The sequence below is a fragment of the Heterocephalus glaber genome, unplaced genomic scaffold (assembly GCF_053883595.1).
Source record: "Heterocephalus glaber isolate CG9 unplaced genomic scaffold, H.glaber_assembly_v1.0 deba00001569, whole genome shotgun sequence".
In the NCBI taxonomy this organism is placed as follows: domain Eukaryota; kingdom Metazoa; phylum Chordata; class Mammalia; order Rodentia; family Bathyergidae; genus Heterocephalus; species Heterocephalus glaber.
Genome location: NW_028258354.1, coordinates 3,013,782 through 3,029,373, shown reverse-complemented (window position 1 = coordinate 3,029,373; position 15,592 = coordinate 3,013,782). Strand labels below are relative to the sequence as shown.

The window sequence follows — 15,592 nt, the reverse complement described above, 5'->3', positions numbered from 1 at the left end:
CACTGCTTCTCCTCTTTCTCCTTGAAGGGTTGATGAAGACATGTTCCCTGCCCTGCTGCCTCCCACTGAACAGGACCTCACCAAGCTTCTCCTAGAAGGCCAAGGGGAGGCAGGGGGAGGGACCTTGGGAGTCCAGCCTCTCCTGCAGCCTTCCCCCTATGGGCACTCTGGGATCTCAATGTCCCACCGGGACCTAAGAGCCAACCCCAGTTGGTGATGAGGGTGAACCCAGTGACAACTCTCCTGTCTCTGTGGATCTGCTCCTGATATCTGCTCAGACGTGCCTGCCATCTCCAGTTGCTCCAGGAGGGAAAGACTGCCAGGGGAATATATGGTGGGGACAGCCATTCCTCACCTTTCTTCCTTCCTACCACACACCACTGTTCCCTCTCGTCCACCACTGGAAGAAGCCCAGGCTCGACAATGAGATATACCCTAACATGCCTACTCCTGCAACACACACGCAACACTGCTCCCCATGGAGGCTGAGGCTGACAGAAGGGTGGCTAGGGAAGAGCACAGGTTAGGGGATGGAGGGCTTCTCCACTCACTCAGAGCCAGAGCCAGAGCCTGTGACATACATGTAGACAGGTACACACATTTGCACTAGAAACCAGGGACGAGGCAGTGTGGACCTGGGTGCCAGCTCTGGAGACACAGGGAAGCAGTGTAGGGGAGCCTGTGTGAGGAGTCTGGACACATGGTTACTGATAAGGATTTTTCTTAGTAACAAAATGTAAACTCCCCCAGGCCTCAGATTCTTGTCAGATGTAGGCTTGGTATACAGGTGAGAACGTGTGGAAGTATAAGGGCCAAGCTTCTTTGTGTGCAGCTGGGTGGAAATGTGCATACTCAGACTTGTTGACATGTAGTGCTGACATGTTGTATGACTATACAGAACATGTATCTATGTGCCTTCACCTGTGTGACAACACAAATTGGAAAGCGAGACACTGCCTGATACACAGCAAGTATGGTAGCCTCTGACATATAACCCAAATGTCCTGTTCTGAATGTGACTGTACACAAGTGGGTCTATGTGGCAGGGACATCTACGTATGACTATGGTTTTGGTGGCTCCATACCCCCAATGTTACCCAGAGCCAGAGGGTGAAAGTGAAATCCAGGCTTCACTGTGTGGCCCCCCAGGGTGTTGGAGGCTCTGCCCACTGCTTCTCTTCTAGTTCCCCATCCACTGCCAGCTTCCCTCCACTCTCTCCACCCCATGCCACCCATTTTCCCTCTTGGCGCGGGGGTGGTGGTGGTCATGGATCCTAAGCCATAAAATAAATTTTATTCCAAAATAACAAAATAAATAATCTACTGTACACAATCTGAAAAGAAAGATGCTCTAAGTGCTCGGACAGGTGCTGTGGTCCGGCCCCACCTTGGGAGACCCTGTATCCAACCCAGGCCTCTCGGGCTGGCAAGAGACCCCCTCCTATCCACCTCCCTCAGTGGGCAGGAGGAAAGAATTGCTGAGGACTTGGGGTAAAAAGGGGGATATGTGGGCAAACTGCAGCACTCATGAAATTAAAGAAACAAACTAGAAACACAAAAACGGGGACAGGGAGGGGAGGGAAGGTCCAGTGTTCCCAGGCCCCCATTTCTGGGGAGAGATGTTGCCATTTTTATCTGCTGGACCTTCCCAAGGAAGTCCCCCTTCCCCCATGTCCAAACTGAGTCTGACTGACCACACCACTGAGGCCACCTAGAGAGAATGGGAGTGCATTGAGGGAGGGGAGAACCCCAGCTGCCCTGAGGCAGAGTCCTTGCCCCTTGTTCTGGGCAGGGTGAGGGGGCACCACACACCCTTCTTGTGTCCTCTTGCCAGGCCCCTGCTCATTATTGCTTGAAGCCCCATAGTCCTGTGCCCATGGAGCAGGTGAGGACGCAGGAGAAGGGCAGTGGAAGGGTCAGGGTGATGACTAGATCTGGAGGATGGAGAGTGTGGGGAGTCTGTGTGAGCCAGAAGTCTGGTTCCTGGGTCTGAGAACACCGTTCACCCTCATTGCCTGCTGGCCTCAGCCTCTACTTTCACGCTGCTTCTTCGACCCTCCACCAACGCAGGATGGGGTCCTGGGGCTGGGCACCGGTCCAGTAGCCCTTCCTCAAACTCTGCAGGGAAAAGGCATAGTTAGGAAGGGGTGAGCAGAGGCTGTGGACAGAAGTGACCGAGAAGAGGCAGGGGCAGAGAAAGTTGGGAAGCCGAGCTCACTTTATTGAATTACTATCTCCTGCCCAATCCGAGTGTATGGGGGGCATCCCATACTCAAGTGTGTCCTGCACCCCCTGCCCTTCCTGGCCTTGTGTCGCTCTCTGTCTCTGTATGTGTTTCTCTTTCTCTGTCTCTGCCGCCTCTGCTCTGCTGGAATTTCTGGTTCTGTCAAGAGCCGCGGGGGTGGTTTGGCTCTGACCTCTCCCCCTCCCCCCTTCCTAGGCTCCTCCACCCCCACTCATCTCTGGCCCCCTCCCAGGACCTACTCACCCTGCCACTGCCCCTCACGTTTTTTGATAGCCAAATCAGGGGGAACACAGGAAGCCAGGCTCTGAGTTCCTCCCTCAAAAAGAGCCCCCCTTCCAGTCCCCGCCCCCACTTCCCACCCACACACAGTTTAAAAATACCAAGCCAGGGTTGGTGGCTTTGTCTGCTGCGTCACTCTCAGCCCAGTCGATGCCCAGCCCTCTGCTGGCCCACTCCCCCACCCACCCTCCACACACAAAGCATCCCTCTTTGGGCTCCTCAGGGCAACTCCAACCCTATCGCACCTAGCCTGCTTCACCCTTCTGCATTAGTGGGGTTCTAGCCAAGCGTCCCTTATTGGATGGTGAACCTTCCTTCCCACTCACCTGCATCTCCTCTCCTCTGTCCCCCTGCTATTCCACTTTCTTCTCCACAGACCTCCACCAGGACCAGATCCTCCCCAGCCAGAATGGCCCAGCAGGGTCCTTTTCTCTACCCACAGACTGGTTAACTGGAGCTCCTCCTACTGTCCTCTCTGGCAACTGTATCCTCTTCCTCCCACCCTGGTCCCAGGACACCAAGATTGCTATGTGGGGCCTGGGTGGACGGAGTGCTTGGGGACAGCACTACTGGCTGCCTCACCTGCGAGAGGTGGCTTCGCAGGCACACAGGGGCTGAGGCGGCCCACGCGGTCATGGGAGACGAGGCGGGCGAGCCGCAGCCCCTCGTCCATCAGGGTCTGCTGCAGGATGTGGCGGCTCCATAGCCCATGAGCTGGCAATGCCAGGGGCAGGTCAGCAGGGGGCGGCGTCAGCCTTGGGCATGAGCCCACAGCTGTGGGCATGGGCACTAGTCAGGTAAGGGGCTGCAGCCAACAGAACCCCACCCTCAACCGCACAGCCAGACCCATAGGTCCTTCTGCTCCCATCCAGCCAGGTCTCCCAGCCCTATTCCAGGCAGTGATTCCTGGCTTGCTCCTCCCACCCCCCACCCATCCACCCACCCCCACCTCCCCACAATGAAGAGGGAAGTGCTCTAATGCACACTCACCCTGCAAGTGTCCATCTAGACTCTCCCCAGACAGACTGGCACTGTCCTCCTCCAGGCTGGGGCGGTATGGAGGTGCATACAACTCAGGGCCAGGAGGAGGCTGCTGGATTTCAGGGTGACTCTGTTCTCCAACCTGTGGATGCCCAGAATGGGGGAATGAGGACTTGGCAAGGGAGGGAGTTGGGGGAGGATATCCCACCCCTGGAAAATATACCTCTTGTTTCAGCTTCTTGAGTGGGGGGCCTCCTAATTCTTCTGAGTGGAGCCTTCAAAGATGGAGAAAAACGATCATGAGACTGGAGAGGGTCACGTGATGGCCAAGGAACAGAATGTGGACAGGTGCATGGATTACTTTAAAACTCTGCCAAGAAGCCAGTTAGGTAGGAGTCTCCAGCCCAGTCACTTTATTGGGGGGTTGGGAGGACCTGAGATGGATGGGAGGAGGGACCAGATCTCAGACAAGTTCATTTGGCCAAAGGCAAAACACGAAGGTGGGTGGGAAGCAAGCCTAGAACTGCCTGAGCGGGAAGTTAGGACATGATCCAACTTCCTGGCAAGATTCCAATGTAGGAAGGAGCTAGGGAATGGGGGGTCTCACCTGGAGCCCTTCAGGGAAGACAGGTAGGTGCTCTCTCGAGCCACTTGCCGGGACAGGGAGAAGAGCTCCACCCTCCGAAGTAAGAGTGTGTTGTCCCTCATGCAGAACTGAGCAGCAGCTTCATTGATGGTCAGCTGAGGAGAGAGGACAGATAGAATCTTCATTCTTCCATTGTCTTATCTAGACCTTCTCACATCCCTTCACCATCAAAGGAAGCAGTCCACAGGAGGCTTGCCTTGTCTGGACAATACCCACGAACTTTCTGGGGGAGGAAGATAGAGGTCAGCACCCACAGCTTCCTAGGAATGCCCAGGGCCTCCTCCACTCTTGTGGGGTCCTTACTGACACAAAGCTGAACAGCTGGGCCCTTGCCTGTATCTCTGCTTCCCCCTCAGTTGAGGATGGAGGGACTGTGGCAGCTGGGTCTGATGCAAGGGTGGGGGTCAGGCTTAGGGTTCTCTGAAAGGGGTAATAAAACTTAGAGGAATGTAGGAGTTGTCAGAGGTGAGTGTATTGAAGCCTGGGAGTCAACAGCAGCACCAAGGGGACCTGGGTCCTCACCTCATGCAGGCTGAGCTGCTTGCCCTCCCGCCTTTTGGAGTCAAAGCGGCCATAGATGATGCTGTACTTTCGGATCTCCTCTTCCTTCTGGCTGTCATTATCATCCATCTCAAAGATGTGCCCCACGCTCCGTGCCAGCTTCTTATTCAGCTTCAGCAGAGATGTGACCTCCCCAGCATCGCCCCTTGGGAAACTTCGGAAGATCCTCTCCACGCTCTCCACCACCATTCGTACCATCTCTGGCTCTAGGCGGTCTGGACCACCCCCAGCTCCACCTGCTGCCATCCCCGCCGCCCCAGTCCCCTCAGGGACTCCTCCCCCTGCAGGTGGGGAGAAAGGGGGTGAACCAGCCTCTTCTTCTCCTCCCGCCCCAATGTCCGACTCTGGAGTGCTCCGGCCTGGCCAGATCCGGGGCTCCCCTGCCCCAGGACCCCCAGGTAGTGGTGACAGCTTCTCTCCGAGTTCAAGGGGGCTTTTGGGGCTGAAACTACGGGCACTGCCCGCTTTTTCCCCTGGGCTGCCATGCCCATTGCTCATACTCCCTTTCCGGGTACCGGCAGTCTCAGAGATCTTGAAGAGTGGGATGCTGGACACAGGGACAGCAGGCACTGGTTGGCTAAAGAGCCCTGGATTGGTAGCCCACTCTCTCAATGCCTTCTGCAGGCGTCGGACATGGAGAGGTTTTGTGGCCATGCCCACAAGTGCCATGATCTCCAGGAACTCCTCCTCACCAGCCTCGCAAAGCTGTTGCACGTCGTCACCTCCTTGCTGGATGAAGGTCTCGTAGTAGGAAAGGAGGTTGGCACGCTGCAGGACCCGATACAGCTGCAGCTCCCCCAGTGTCCGAGGCAGTGCCATGGCTCGGGCACTTGCCCTGAGAAGGAGGGGCACAACAGATAGGCAGTCAGTGCAAGTGCTCCTGCTGGGTTCCAGCCCACACTAACAACTGTTCTCTCTTTCTAGCCTCCTCATCTTCTCCTTCCTTTCAAGCTCTTTCTGCCCAGCTCCCAGGGCTGAGCAGAGACCAAGAAAATCAGGTGCTGCTTGGATGAACAGACATGCCAGTGCCATCTCAAACTGGCCAGAAGGAGTAAAAGACTTACCCTCATCTTCAGTTTAACCTTTCTTGTCTGAAGCAAGAATATCTTCAGCACAGGGGCCCCCAGCACAGCCCTCAGACGGCTGCCTCCTTATCCCCTAAAACACAGTCCTTACCTCCAACCCTAAACACCCTAGCAGTCTCAACACCACTTAATTAACTTGACGTCCCAAACTAAGGTGAATCCAGGACCCCCTTCTATTCAGTGGACACTGGGCATCATTGCCGGCCAGCTTCACTCCTCACCCAGGGGCTGAGTGGGAGGGGTGTGGCCCCTTCCTCAGCTTTCTGAACTCTGTGAGCCAGGCAGATCCCTGCTCCTCTCCCCTCCGCTTTCCCACTGATGGCTTTCTTAACGCACCCTTGCTCTGTTCGACCCAGGTTGCCCACCGACCCTCACTCGGGCCCTCCCCTGGTGTGGCCTTCCCCACTTGCTCAGGAGGCCAGTCCCTGCAGCTCAGGGGGCGGGGGAAGGGGAGGGGCACCTCAATTGTTCTGCTCTGGGGCCACTCCGCCCACACACTCCCACAGAGGTAGCGTCTGTGGGCGAAAACCACCTAGGGGCTCCCGCCTACTCTCTTCTCCCTTATTTTCCACCCACATCTTCGGGGGAGTTGGGGAGCAGCTCAAGGCCTCTTGAGAGCAGAGCGGTACACCGAAATTCCCCTCCCCACTCTGTGAACCAAAGGTCAGATACAGGAAAGGAAGCCTGCAGTATCCCCCCCCCCCCCCCCCCCCCCCCCGTCTTCTCAACCCCGGCTGGTGCTTCTTTAACTCGTAGACTCCAGCTTCTCCGGGACCTGAGGACGGCGTGCTGTGTGCCAACGACGCACCGAGCCAGCTGAGCCCCCCCCCCCCCCGCCGCACTGCTGCCATCTCGAGCTCCGGGGCTTTCCCTGGTGCTTGGGGGCTCCCACATTCTTTGCGGGGGGCTTACACACCAGGTCATGCCCACAAAATAAAACTGAAATACAGTACGAGGCAGTATGCTTTTGTATCCAGCTTTATCAGATCCTTGTCTGCTCCCAGGGTCCCCTAATTCGTAGACTCACCCCTTTTTCTATCAGTCTCCACCCCCCCACCCCCGTCCCGCTTCCCCAAGTCCTCTCCTCGACCTCCATCCTCCGGACCCCATTCCCGAGTCCAGCTCCACCCATCTCCACTCCCTGCCGCCTCCCTCTGCTCACTAACTTGAGTCTGGGCTGCGGGGTCCGGTGGGCGCTGTCCCCGCCCGGCGACGGCTCGGCTGTGGGGGAGGGCGCTCTGTGCATGGAAGGCCAGAGACCACCTGGGCTGTCCTTCTCGGTGCCCTGCGCTCGGCGCCTGCTGCGCTCTGCGCTCTGCGCTCTGCCCCGCGAGCGATGCCGTGTCCGCCGCTGTCCAGGCTCCGTCCCTCCCTCCACGTCTTCTCTCTCTGAGCCTCCGCGCCTCTGTCAGTGCCTCTGCCCCCCCCCCCCGGCTGCGCCTGCCGCCTCTCCGCGCCTCCGCCCCCGCAGGACGCACGGGGAGCGAGGCCCGGCGCTGCGCTGGCTGCCGGGCTGGCGGGAGGAGAGCGTGGGCAGAGCCGGGGGCGGGGGCTGGGGCTCGGGCTGGGGCTGGGCCTGGGCCGGGCCGGGGCCAGGCGCCGGGGCCTTTGGGCTGCTGAGCCGCCGAAGAATAGAGGTGGAGAGGGGACGAGACGCGGGGTGGGGAGGGGGGTGGCGCAGGGGGCGGGGGTGGCGCAGGGGGCGGGGGCGGGGGCTCGGGTCTGGGCGCCGAGTTAGGGACTGGGCTGACCGAGGCCGGGCTGTGGAGAGCGAGCTTGGGGACCCAGCGGGCGGGGCGAGGTCGCTCTGTGCCGCCTACGCCGGATGCACAGCCGGCCCTCTCCGCGCCCACGCACCCACGTGAGCGCCCCGCCGGCCACATTCCTACTTCCCCCACCACCCCTACTCCTCTGAGCTGAGAGCGCAGTTTCACCACCAGGCATGGGTACACAAAGACAGAGAAGCGAACTACGTGCACGCGCGTCTAAACAACTACGTGGACGCCGCTACCCACACTCCGGCCTCGCTGAGCTGCTGCTCCTGTGAACGTTAGGAGCGAGCGGGGAAAAGTTAGCGAAGGCCCGGGGAGCGCTGCTCCTGTGCGCGTATCTGACTGCCTTAGAGTGTGAACTTGTGACACCTGTGAGTGTGGGGCTCTGCAGAAATCCTTGATATCCCGTCGCCCTCCGTCAGACCCATAAGGAGAAGTTTGAGGAAGCTGCTCTTTGAAACCCAGGCCTCCTCATCCCTGCATGGAGTCGTCGCCGAAGTTTTGGAAAATAGGGATGGGCCAGTTGTGCTAGAAGGCACCATTTAGGCGCTTGTTGATTGGCCGCGTGGGGTTTTGTTCGCATAGGTGAGGCAGGGATGGGGACACCCTGCCTTCCTCTATTTGTCGCACCTTTACTTGCTGAGGATGAGATTCTGCTCTTGGGGGGTTAGATAGCAAAGCTGGAATAACTAGGTGACCCTTCTGGGGTCACCTGTAGGGGATCTCGCCAGAGAGTGCAGTGGGAGAGGAGCACCAGGCCGGAACGTCCAACGTGACTCCCTTAGGAGAATCTAGAGAGGGGAGCGCCTTCAAAGAGACTAGCTTCCCTCCGCAACCCACCGCTCCTCCCTCCCCTCTCGGTTTCTCCTAGCCCCATCTGGTTCCCATTACACTCCCGCCCACGGCTAAGAGGGCTGGAGAGGGGAGGCGGGGGCTCTAGGCCTGGGGAAATGAAGAAGGCCGCGGGAAGTGAGCGAGTTGACCACGGGCGAGGGTCCCCTAGTCCGAAACCTCAGGCTCGCCCCGCCGTTCTGCACTTCTGAGTGGTGGGCCCGGCCGGCGAGGGTGGCTTGGTCCGGATCTACATTCCGGCGTGGCTAGGGGACCTTTCGTCTCTGGTGGGGGCAGGGGAGGAGGAGTGAGTTATTGGTGAAGGTATTTCAGTAGCTCAGATTCTTGTCTCCATCCCATTAAATGCCAAACAGAATCTCCATCCTGGATCCTCGATCCTGGGTCCAGCAAAAGAGGATGCAACTGACTCCCTCGGAGGGGGTAGGGGGTAGGGGTGCCTCTCCTCTCTCCCCTCTCCGGTTATTTTGGAGCCTAGGCTGCCAGTCGCTGGCCCTGGGTTTCCACGTGCCCCCGCCCTCCCCCTGCCCACGCTCCCCGTGACGCAGATCCTCTGCCCACGAAGCCTCTGCTTCAGGCGTCCTCCTTCTTCCCACCCGCCCGGTTCGGGGCGGTGTTAAGTCCTGAGATCTGGAGAGAGACGCCCGCCCGTGGAGGAGGGGGGGCGGCGGAGGCAGCCTAGTGGGCGCTGGGCGCCTGGATTCCGGTCGGGCAAAGAGGACAGGGAAGGAGCCGATTCTGAGGCCTCCCCTGCCGCGTCCTGGGGCGGATGCTTGACCAGAGAGGAAGGAAGGGGGGAAAAAACCCGGGGAAAGGGGCCTGTCCACCCCTCTAGGAGGATCAGTAGGGGTCTGAGTGTGAGCTTGTGCTGAGAGTGAAAGTACCTAGTGTTTATACCTTTGTTTCTCTAGATCGTCGTATATGTGAAAACTCTAGAATTGTAGAACGCCAGGAAAGTTTAAGGCGCTATTGACAGTACCCTGAGCTGCTGTTTTTATGTTTCTTCACATCTTCTTGTATATCTGTGTTTCTTTTTCTCTAGGTTTGTATCGGGGCTCTATGTGTGGATTTAAAAATATATACATTTAAAAAATCATTGACTTGTCAGGCCCGCCAGAGGCCCAGAGCGCCCCCGCAGCCCGCAGCCAGAGCTGCTGAGAGGTCTGTTCGTCGCCTCCCTCCTACGCCTCCCTCCCCCGCATCCCCTCCTACTCCCTTCCGTTGAGAACTAGGAATTTCCAGTCTAAAGCACGGGGCGGGGGGGGGGGGGGACTATAGAAAAACAAAACAGATAGGAGACAGGTGTGTGTGTGTTTGAGGGAGGTATGACAAAAAAAGGGATTGGGGACAAATAGAAAAATGTTCATTTCTTGTTCTGCATGGGGACTGTTCTCAGGACCACGTCCTCACCTGCCCTCTCCCCCATTCTCAAGGGCACGCAGAGCTGATCAACTGATACTGTTTAATGAAAGTTTAATGTTCCCTGTATTGTGTATTCTGGTCTCTTTCAGGAAGGGAAACTATCCTTGACCCTAGTTCTCCAGGAGAAGGGGGGAAAGATTGGGAAGAAAGGGAAAAAAGTGGGTGGAAGAGGAGTGAAGATCTGCAAACCAGAAGGATTGTTCCTGGGCACGTGTAGATTTTCGTCTAACAGATTGCTTTGCTTACCCCTCCCTAGATGTTTTTACCGTGCCGAATGTGGCTCACTCAGCAAGGTTCTTCTCAAACTCACCTACCTGGACCCGATCTTTCTAGACCCTTTCCTGTCCTCCGTGGCCTCATGGGTCTTTGTACACCACTTCAGTTAGTTGCTTGTTTCACCCTCAGCTCGGGACCTCTCCATGGTAGGCCTGATACCTGGTGGGTCTTCTTAAATGAATGAATGGAGGATGCTGTTTACAGGTCAGAGCAATTTTGAAAAGGGAAATAAATACAGATTTCACTCCAAAAGTAACTGAGCCTGGACAAAACTGTTTCGGTGAAGATACTTGTTTTCCATGTTCCTTTTCCTTCTTGTTTCCACTGAGACCATAATCTGGCTCATTGGCATTCTGAAATGTCCACTACTCTTGTAAATTATTTCACACCCAAATGTTATAGTTAGAAGGCTAAAATCCTTGCTGGTAATAGAAAAACAGGAATATATATAGTAATGATCTTGTTTTCCTCCCCTCTTTTAATAATTGTCTAGGAAGACTGAATATTTGAATATTTTAATTGCCCTTCAATTTAGTTATTTTATAAGAATTGCTTCACCGAGCAAAGATAATTCTGACCTCTGTGTACGAGAACTCATAGATTAGTAGGAGGGCTAGCCGTATAAACAGTTACATCATGAAGCAATAATAGGGCTACAAACAAAAGTAAAAAGGCTTGAGTGATCTGTTCTATCTGTGGTTGTAAGGGGCTGGTTTGGACAGGCATCTAAGGGAGGTGATGAGGCAGCCCAGTTTTGAAGCCTGAATAGAAGATTTCTGGGAAGAGAGGAAGTCAAGTCAGAGAGACCAGAATGTATACTTGCTTGGGGATACAGAACTAGAAATTGTTCATTGTTGCTGGGTGGTTTATGGGTACGGGTGGTTAGAAATGACACTTGGGAGGTGTACAGGGCTGTTACATTGAGGCCATTACACAGCATCTCAAGTTGTGGTGAAGGACCAGGCCAATTAAAAGGAAAAATCCCACCTGGCATGGTGATGCTCACCTTAAATCCCACTTCTCGGGAAGCTGAGGCAAGAGGACTGCTGTGAGTTGGAGTCCAACCTGAACTACAAAGCAAGACCCTGTTTGAAAAAAAGTGCAGAATATTATTGTCCACTACTTTGTTGTTGTTGTTTTTGCAGTACGGGGGATCAAACTCAGGACCTTGTGCTTGCAAGGCAGGTCCAGTGCCACTGAGCTATATCCCTGGCCCCATCCACTACTTTTATGAAATACACTAAAAGTGAATTTGAGAAATGAAGTAAACCATTTTATTAGGTTCAATAAATATAAATTTATCTAAAATTAGAACTAAATTTTCTAAATCCTTATACACTTAATTTGGAGATTGTTTCATTGAAGGCTAGTATCACACAAAGCATCAAATAGTATCAGACTTTCAATAGTGCTGTTACAATGTTTATATCTATGTTTTAGGTCATACTAAGAATCCTGGGCTTGATCATGTAGATACTCTTAGAATCTTAAAGACTAATATGGGAGTGACAGGGTCAGATCTGCATTTAGGAGCAGAGTGGAGGAAGGATTTGTAGACGGTGTAAACAACAGAGAGTCCAGATTAAGGAAATTAAAAGACCTTGAACCTTACCAGCTAGGTGCTGGGCAAAGTCAGTGGTATGGGATGCAGAGGAAAGGATAGATTTATAAGATAGAAAAATCAATTGAACTTGGTTATTGGTTGGCTAAATTGTCTTCCTCAAATATTCACAGTCTGCAGTTATTTTGTTTGTTTGTTTGTTTGTTTGTTTGTTTTGGCACCAGGGATCAAACTGGGACCTTGTGCTTGTGAGGCAGGAGGCTGAGTTAAATCCCCGGCCCCGTTTTTTGTTTTTTTGAGACAGGGTCTTGCAATGTAGTGCAGGCTAGCCTTAGATTTACTACGTGGCCCAGGCTGGCCTTAAATTGTGGTGATCCTCCTGCCTCAGCCTCCCGAGTGTTGGGATTACAGGCGTGTGCCACCATGCCTGGCTAACAGCCTGCAGTTCTTTATACTTCTTATATTCAAAAAATTATGGAAACCAAAAGCTTTTTCATAACTTATTTGGCAACAAACCTATTCTGGTCTGGGCACAGCTCAGTGGCAGAATATTTGCCTAGCATGTACAAAGCCCTGTGTTCAATCTCCTGCACTGGGAAGAAAACAAAACAAAACCACAAGCTAATCTGACCTAGACTTATTTTGTGGCAGAGAACCTGACCTAAAATTATATGCAGTTATTTTCACTTATCCTTTTTTCACTTATCTTGATACTACTATTCATATATGTCATTACAGAAGGATTAGTTTGCTTGGTAACTAGGTGCTGTCCTAGCTTCTATTGGGATTATTGCCTTAACGTAGTATATGTGCACCATATTATCTTTCTAAAATCCAAACAAATTCTGAAACACATTTACCATCCAGATTTCCAGCCTCTTTAATCATCAGCCTTGGCTGGAGTTCTTTTGGCTATTTACATAAATCAGATCCACCTGCAGATAATGAATATTGCAGTGTGTGCTGTATGCACTCTGAAGGTGATTCTCAGAGTGTTTTGAGGAGTGCACTCATTATTTTTTTTTTTTTGGTATCAGTGATCGAATTCAGGACCTTGTGCTTATGAGGCAGGTGCTGCACCACTGAACTAAATTCCTGGCACTCATTAAAATAAGACTAAAAGCTTCTTGAATTACTATGTTGAATTGACAGCACTAATTTGGGCAATAGATGTGATCCATTTGTGGGTGCCTAGTTTCATTACTGTATACTCATTTTAATAATCGGGTCAAACTGGGTGTGGTGGTGCATGCCTGTAATCCCAGCACTCGAGAGGCTGAGGCAGGAAGATTGCTGTGAGTTCAAGTCAGCCTGGGCTATATAGTGAGCTCAAGGTCAGCCCAAACTACATAGTGAAACCTTGTCTCAAAAAACAAAAACAAACAAAAAAAAATTGTGTCAGTGATCTTCTGCAATGAGTTCCCAATGTGAAATTAGCTTTGAATGGTAAGAATGGGGCCTGGAAGAAAAAATGAAGAGTATGTGTAAATGTAATTATATGTTTGTATATATGTTATACGCACACACATATATACACCTATAACTAGATTTTACTTTTAATTTTTTAATTTAAATTTTTTATTTTTTGGTACTGGAAATTGAACTCAGGGCCTCACACATGCCAGGTAGGCTCTGTGCTACTGAACTACATCCCCAGCCCTAGACTTTACTTTTTAGAGTTTAAATTTCTTTTTTTTTGCATCTAGACTTTACTTTTTATTTTTTTAATTTTATTTTTGGTACCAGGGATCGAACTCGGGTCCTTGCGCTTGAGCAGCAAGTGGCGAAACCTAGACTTTACTTTTTAAAAGTTTTATATTTACAGAAGCATTGAAAAGATAATATAAAGTTCCCATATATCTCATATACAATTTCCCCTATTATTATCTTACATGAGTATAGTGCTCACTTTGGCAGCACATATACTAAAATTACGAGTATGCTACATTTGCCACCATTAATGAACCATTAATCATATAAAAGTGTATGGTTTATTCAGATTTTCTTAGTTACCTTTACCTGTTTTTTTTCCTTCCTGTTCCTGGATCCCACCCACCTACCCTATTAAATGTAGTTGTCATGGGGCTGGTGATTTTGCTCAGTGGTGCCACTGCCTGCCTCACAAGCGCAAGGTCCTGAGTTTGATCCCCAGGACCAAAAAAAAAAAAATTTAGTTGTCATACCTCCTTAGGCTTCTCTTTTCTGGGACATTTTCTTAGACTTTCCTTGTTTTCGATGATCTTGAGCTGGGCATGATGAAGAGCACTGGTCAGATATTTTGTAGGATGCCTTGTAGGATGTTAGAGGTTTTTTTTTGTATCGGGGATCGAACTGGGGACCTTGCTCTTGGAGGCAGGTGGCAGAACCACTGAGCTAAATCCCTGGCCCAGGATGTTAGAGTTTGAGGTTATTTTTCTTATGTTTAGACTGCTTTTATGGATTTTGAAGAGGAAAACCATGGAAGTAAAATGCCATTTTCATTACATGATATCAAGTGTACATGTAGTGTCAACATGATTTATTACTGTTGATATTGACTTCTCTATGTGGGCCAAGGAACTATGTCTGTGAGACATATAGGCTGACCATTGGAACATGGTTGGCCTAGACTTTACAAGAATAAAATTTCTTTTGCCAAAGCTTGGGCCCATTATGACTTTTTAAAAAAATTCCTGTTTTTTTTTTTTTGTTTTTTGTTTCTTGTCTTTTTCTTTGAGATAGGATCTTACTATGTAGCTCAAATTGGCCTTGAACTCAGTGTGATGCTCCTGCCTTTGCCTCTGGAGTGCTGAAATTACAATGATGTGTGCCACTACAGCCAGCTCTAAAAATTCCTTGTTTTGAAAGTTTGAACATTTCTCGGAAGTTACCTGTCCCTGGATTTCTCCTTAATTCACTTAGATCCTTTGTCCCTAGTCTTGCTACTCACCATCATCAACTCCTCTGGGGTTGTGTGTGTTTGGGAGATACTTCAATTTCTGCTAGTAGTGTTATAAACATTCTGCTAGATCCTCACAGTGTTAAGTCATTTAACTGAGAAGCAACTGAGAAGAAGCAACCTGATGGCACTGAAAGATCTTAGGATTTGTGATAAAACTTGGGTTGGGAAGGCAGCACAAAAGAACTAAATAAGCAATCTTGTGCAGGTTCCATTGTCTGTATTAGCCTGGGCTTCTTCAATAGAGATAATAAACTTGTCAGGCTTAGTGGTACATGCCTGTAATCCTAGCACTCTGCGGGTATTATAGACAGCTGAGTTAGGTAGAAATATTATAGGCAGTCAAATAGGGCTAGGTCCTCTAGAGAGTCAGGACAAAGGTGAAACACATCACAGCTGTGGCCAGAGACACATCTGTTGGAGACTGGGCCTCAAGATAAAGACCAGATGACCAGACCTGTGTACTTCCTCAAAGGACAAACACTGGGCACGAGAATGTGAGCTCGGCGTATCAGACATCTAACAGGTTGGGAGACATAATATTTCATATTTCATCTCTGGTATCATTTCCTGTATCAGGAGGCTGAAGCAGAAGGACCCTAAATTTGAGCCCAGCCTGGGTAACTTAGTGATTTAGGGAGATCCTGTCTCAGAATAAAAAATAAATACAGGGCCAGAAAAGTTACTCAGTGTAAACGTCCTGGATTCAGTCTCCACACACACCAGAAAGAATGAATCCTTTTATTTTTTTCCTCCCAATGATAGGTATTAAACCTAGGGCCTCACACTACAATGCTAGGCAAACACTCTACCATTGAACTACACCCTTAGCCCTTTAAATTTTTAAAATTTTGGGACAGGGTTCTAGTGTGTTGCCCAGGCTGGCCTTTAACTTTCAATTTTTTTGCGTCAGTCTCCTGAGTACCGGCCTCCCCCCCCCCCCCACTAGGGATTGGTCCCAGGACCTTCACATCAAG

The 15,592-nt window shown here is 51.6% G+C and overlaps 2 protein-coding genes across 8 annotated transcripts in view; one reads left to right on the top strand and one right to left on the bottom strand.

The window, feature by feature from the left end:
- The window catches only part of Stat6 (signal transducer and activator of transcription 6), a 36,130-nt gene extending 34,797 nt beyond the window's left edge, over positions 1–1,333 (top strand). For all 6 annotated transcript variants that reach the window (XM_013078261.3, XM_004861262.4, XM_087192172.1 and 3 more), the window contains one exon: positions 28–1,333. In XM_013078261.3, coding sequence (XP_012933715.2) covers positions 28–217 — 190 coding nt within the window. In that variant the 3' untranslated portion in view covers positions 218–1,333. The remainder of the gene's footprint in view (positions 1–27) is intronic.
- Nab2 (NGFI-A binding protein 2) lies at positions 1,273–7,432 on the bottom strand. 2 transcript variants are annotated; one of them, XM_087192173.1, is made up of 7 exons: positions 6,964–7,432; positions 4,674–5,547; positions 4,113–4,246; positions 3,729–3,780; positions 3,515–3,647; positions 3,107–3,298; positions 1,273–2,118 (listed from the first exon to the last, which is right to left on the bottom strand). In XM_087192173.1, the coding sequence occupies exons 1-7, from the start codon at positions 7,041–7,043 to the stop codon at positions 2,009–2,011; spliced, it is 1,575 nt and encodes a 524-aa protein (XP_087048299.1). In that variant the 5' UTR covers positions 7,044–7,432; the 3' UTR covers positions 1,273–2,008. The 2 variants fall into 2 exon arrangements, with proteins under 2 accessions (XP_087048299.1, XP_087048300.1); XM_087192174.1 differs by lacking the exon at positions 3,107–3,298.
- Positions 7,433–15,592: the final 8,160 nt, after the last annotated feature.

Excerpts from the sequence above, each read along its gene's own strand:
- Nab2 (XM_087192173.1), bottom strand. The coding sequence starts at position 7,043 with ATGCACAGAGCGCCCTCCCCCACAGCCGAGCCGTCGCCGGGCGGGGAC. Across the intron at positions 3,648-3,728 it reads TCAAGAAGCTGAAACAAGAG|GTTGGAGAACAGAGTCACCC; the intron begins GTATATTTTCCA and ends GGGCATCCACAG. Across the intron at positions 3,299-3,514 it reads TCTAGATGGACACTTGCAGG|CTGTGGGCTCATGCCCAAGG; the intron begins GTGAGTGTGCAT and ends CCATGCCCACAG.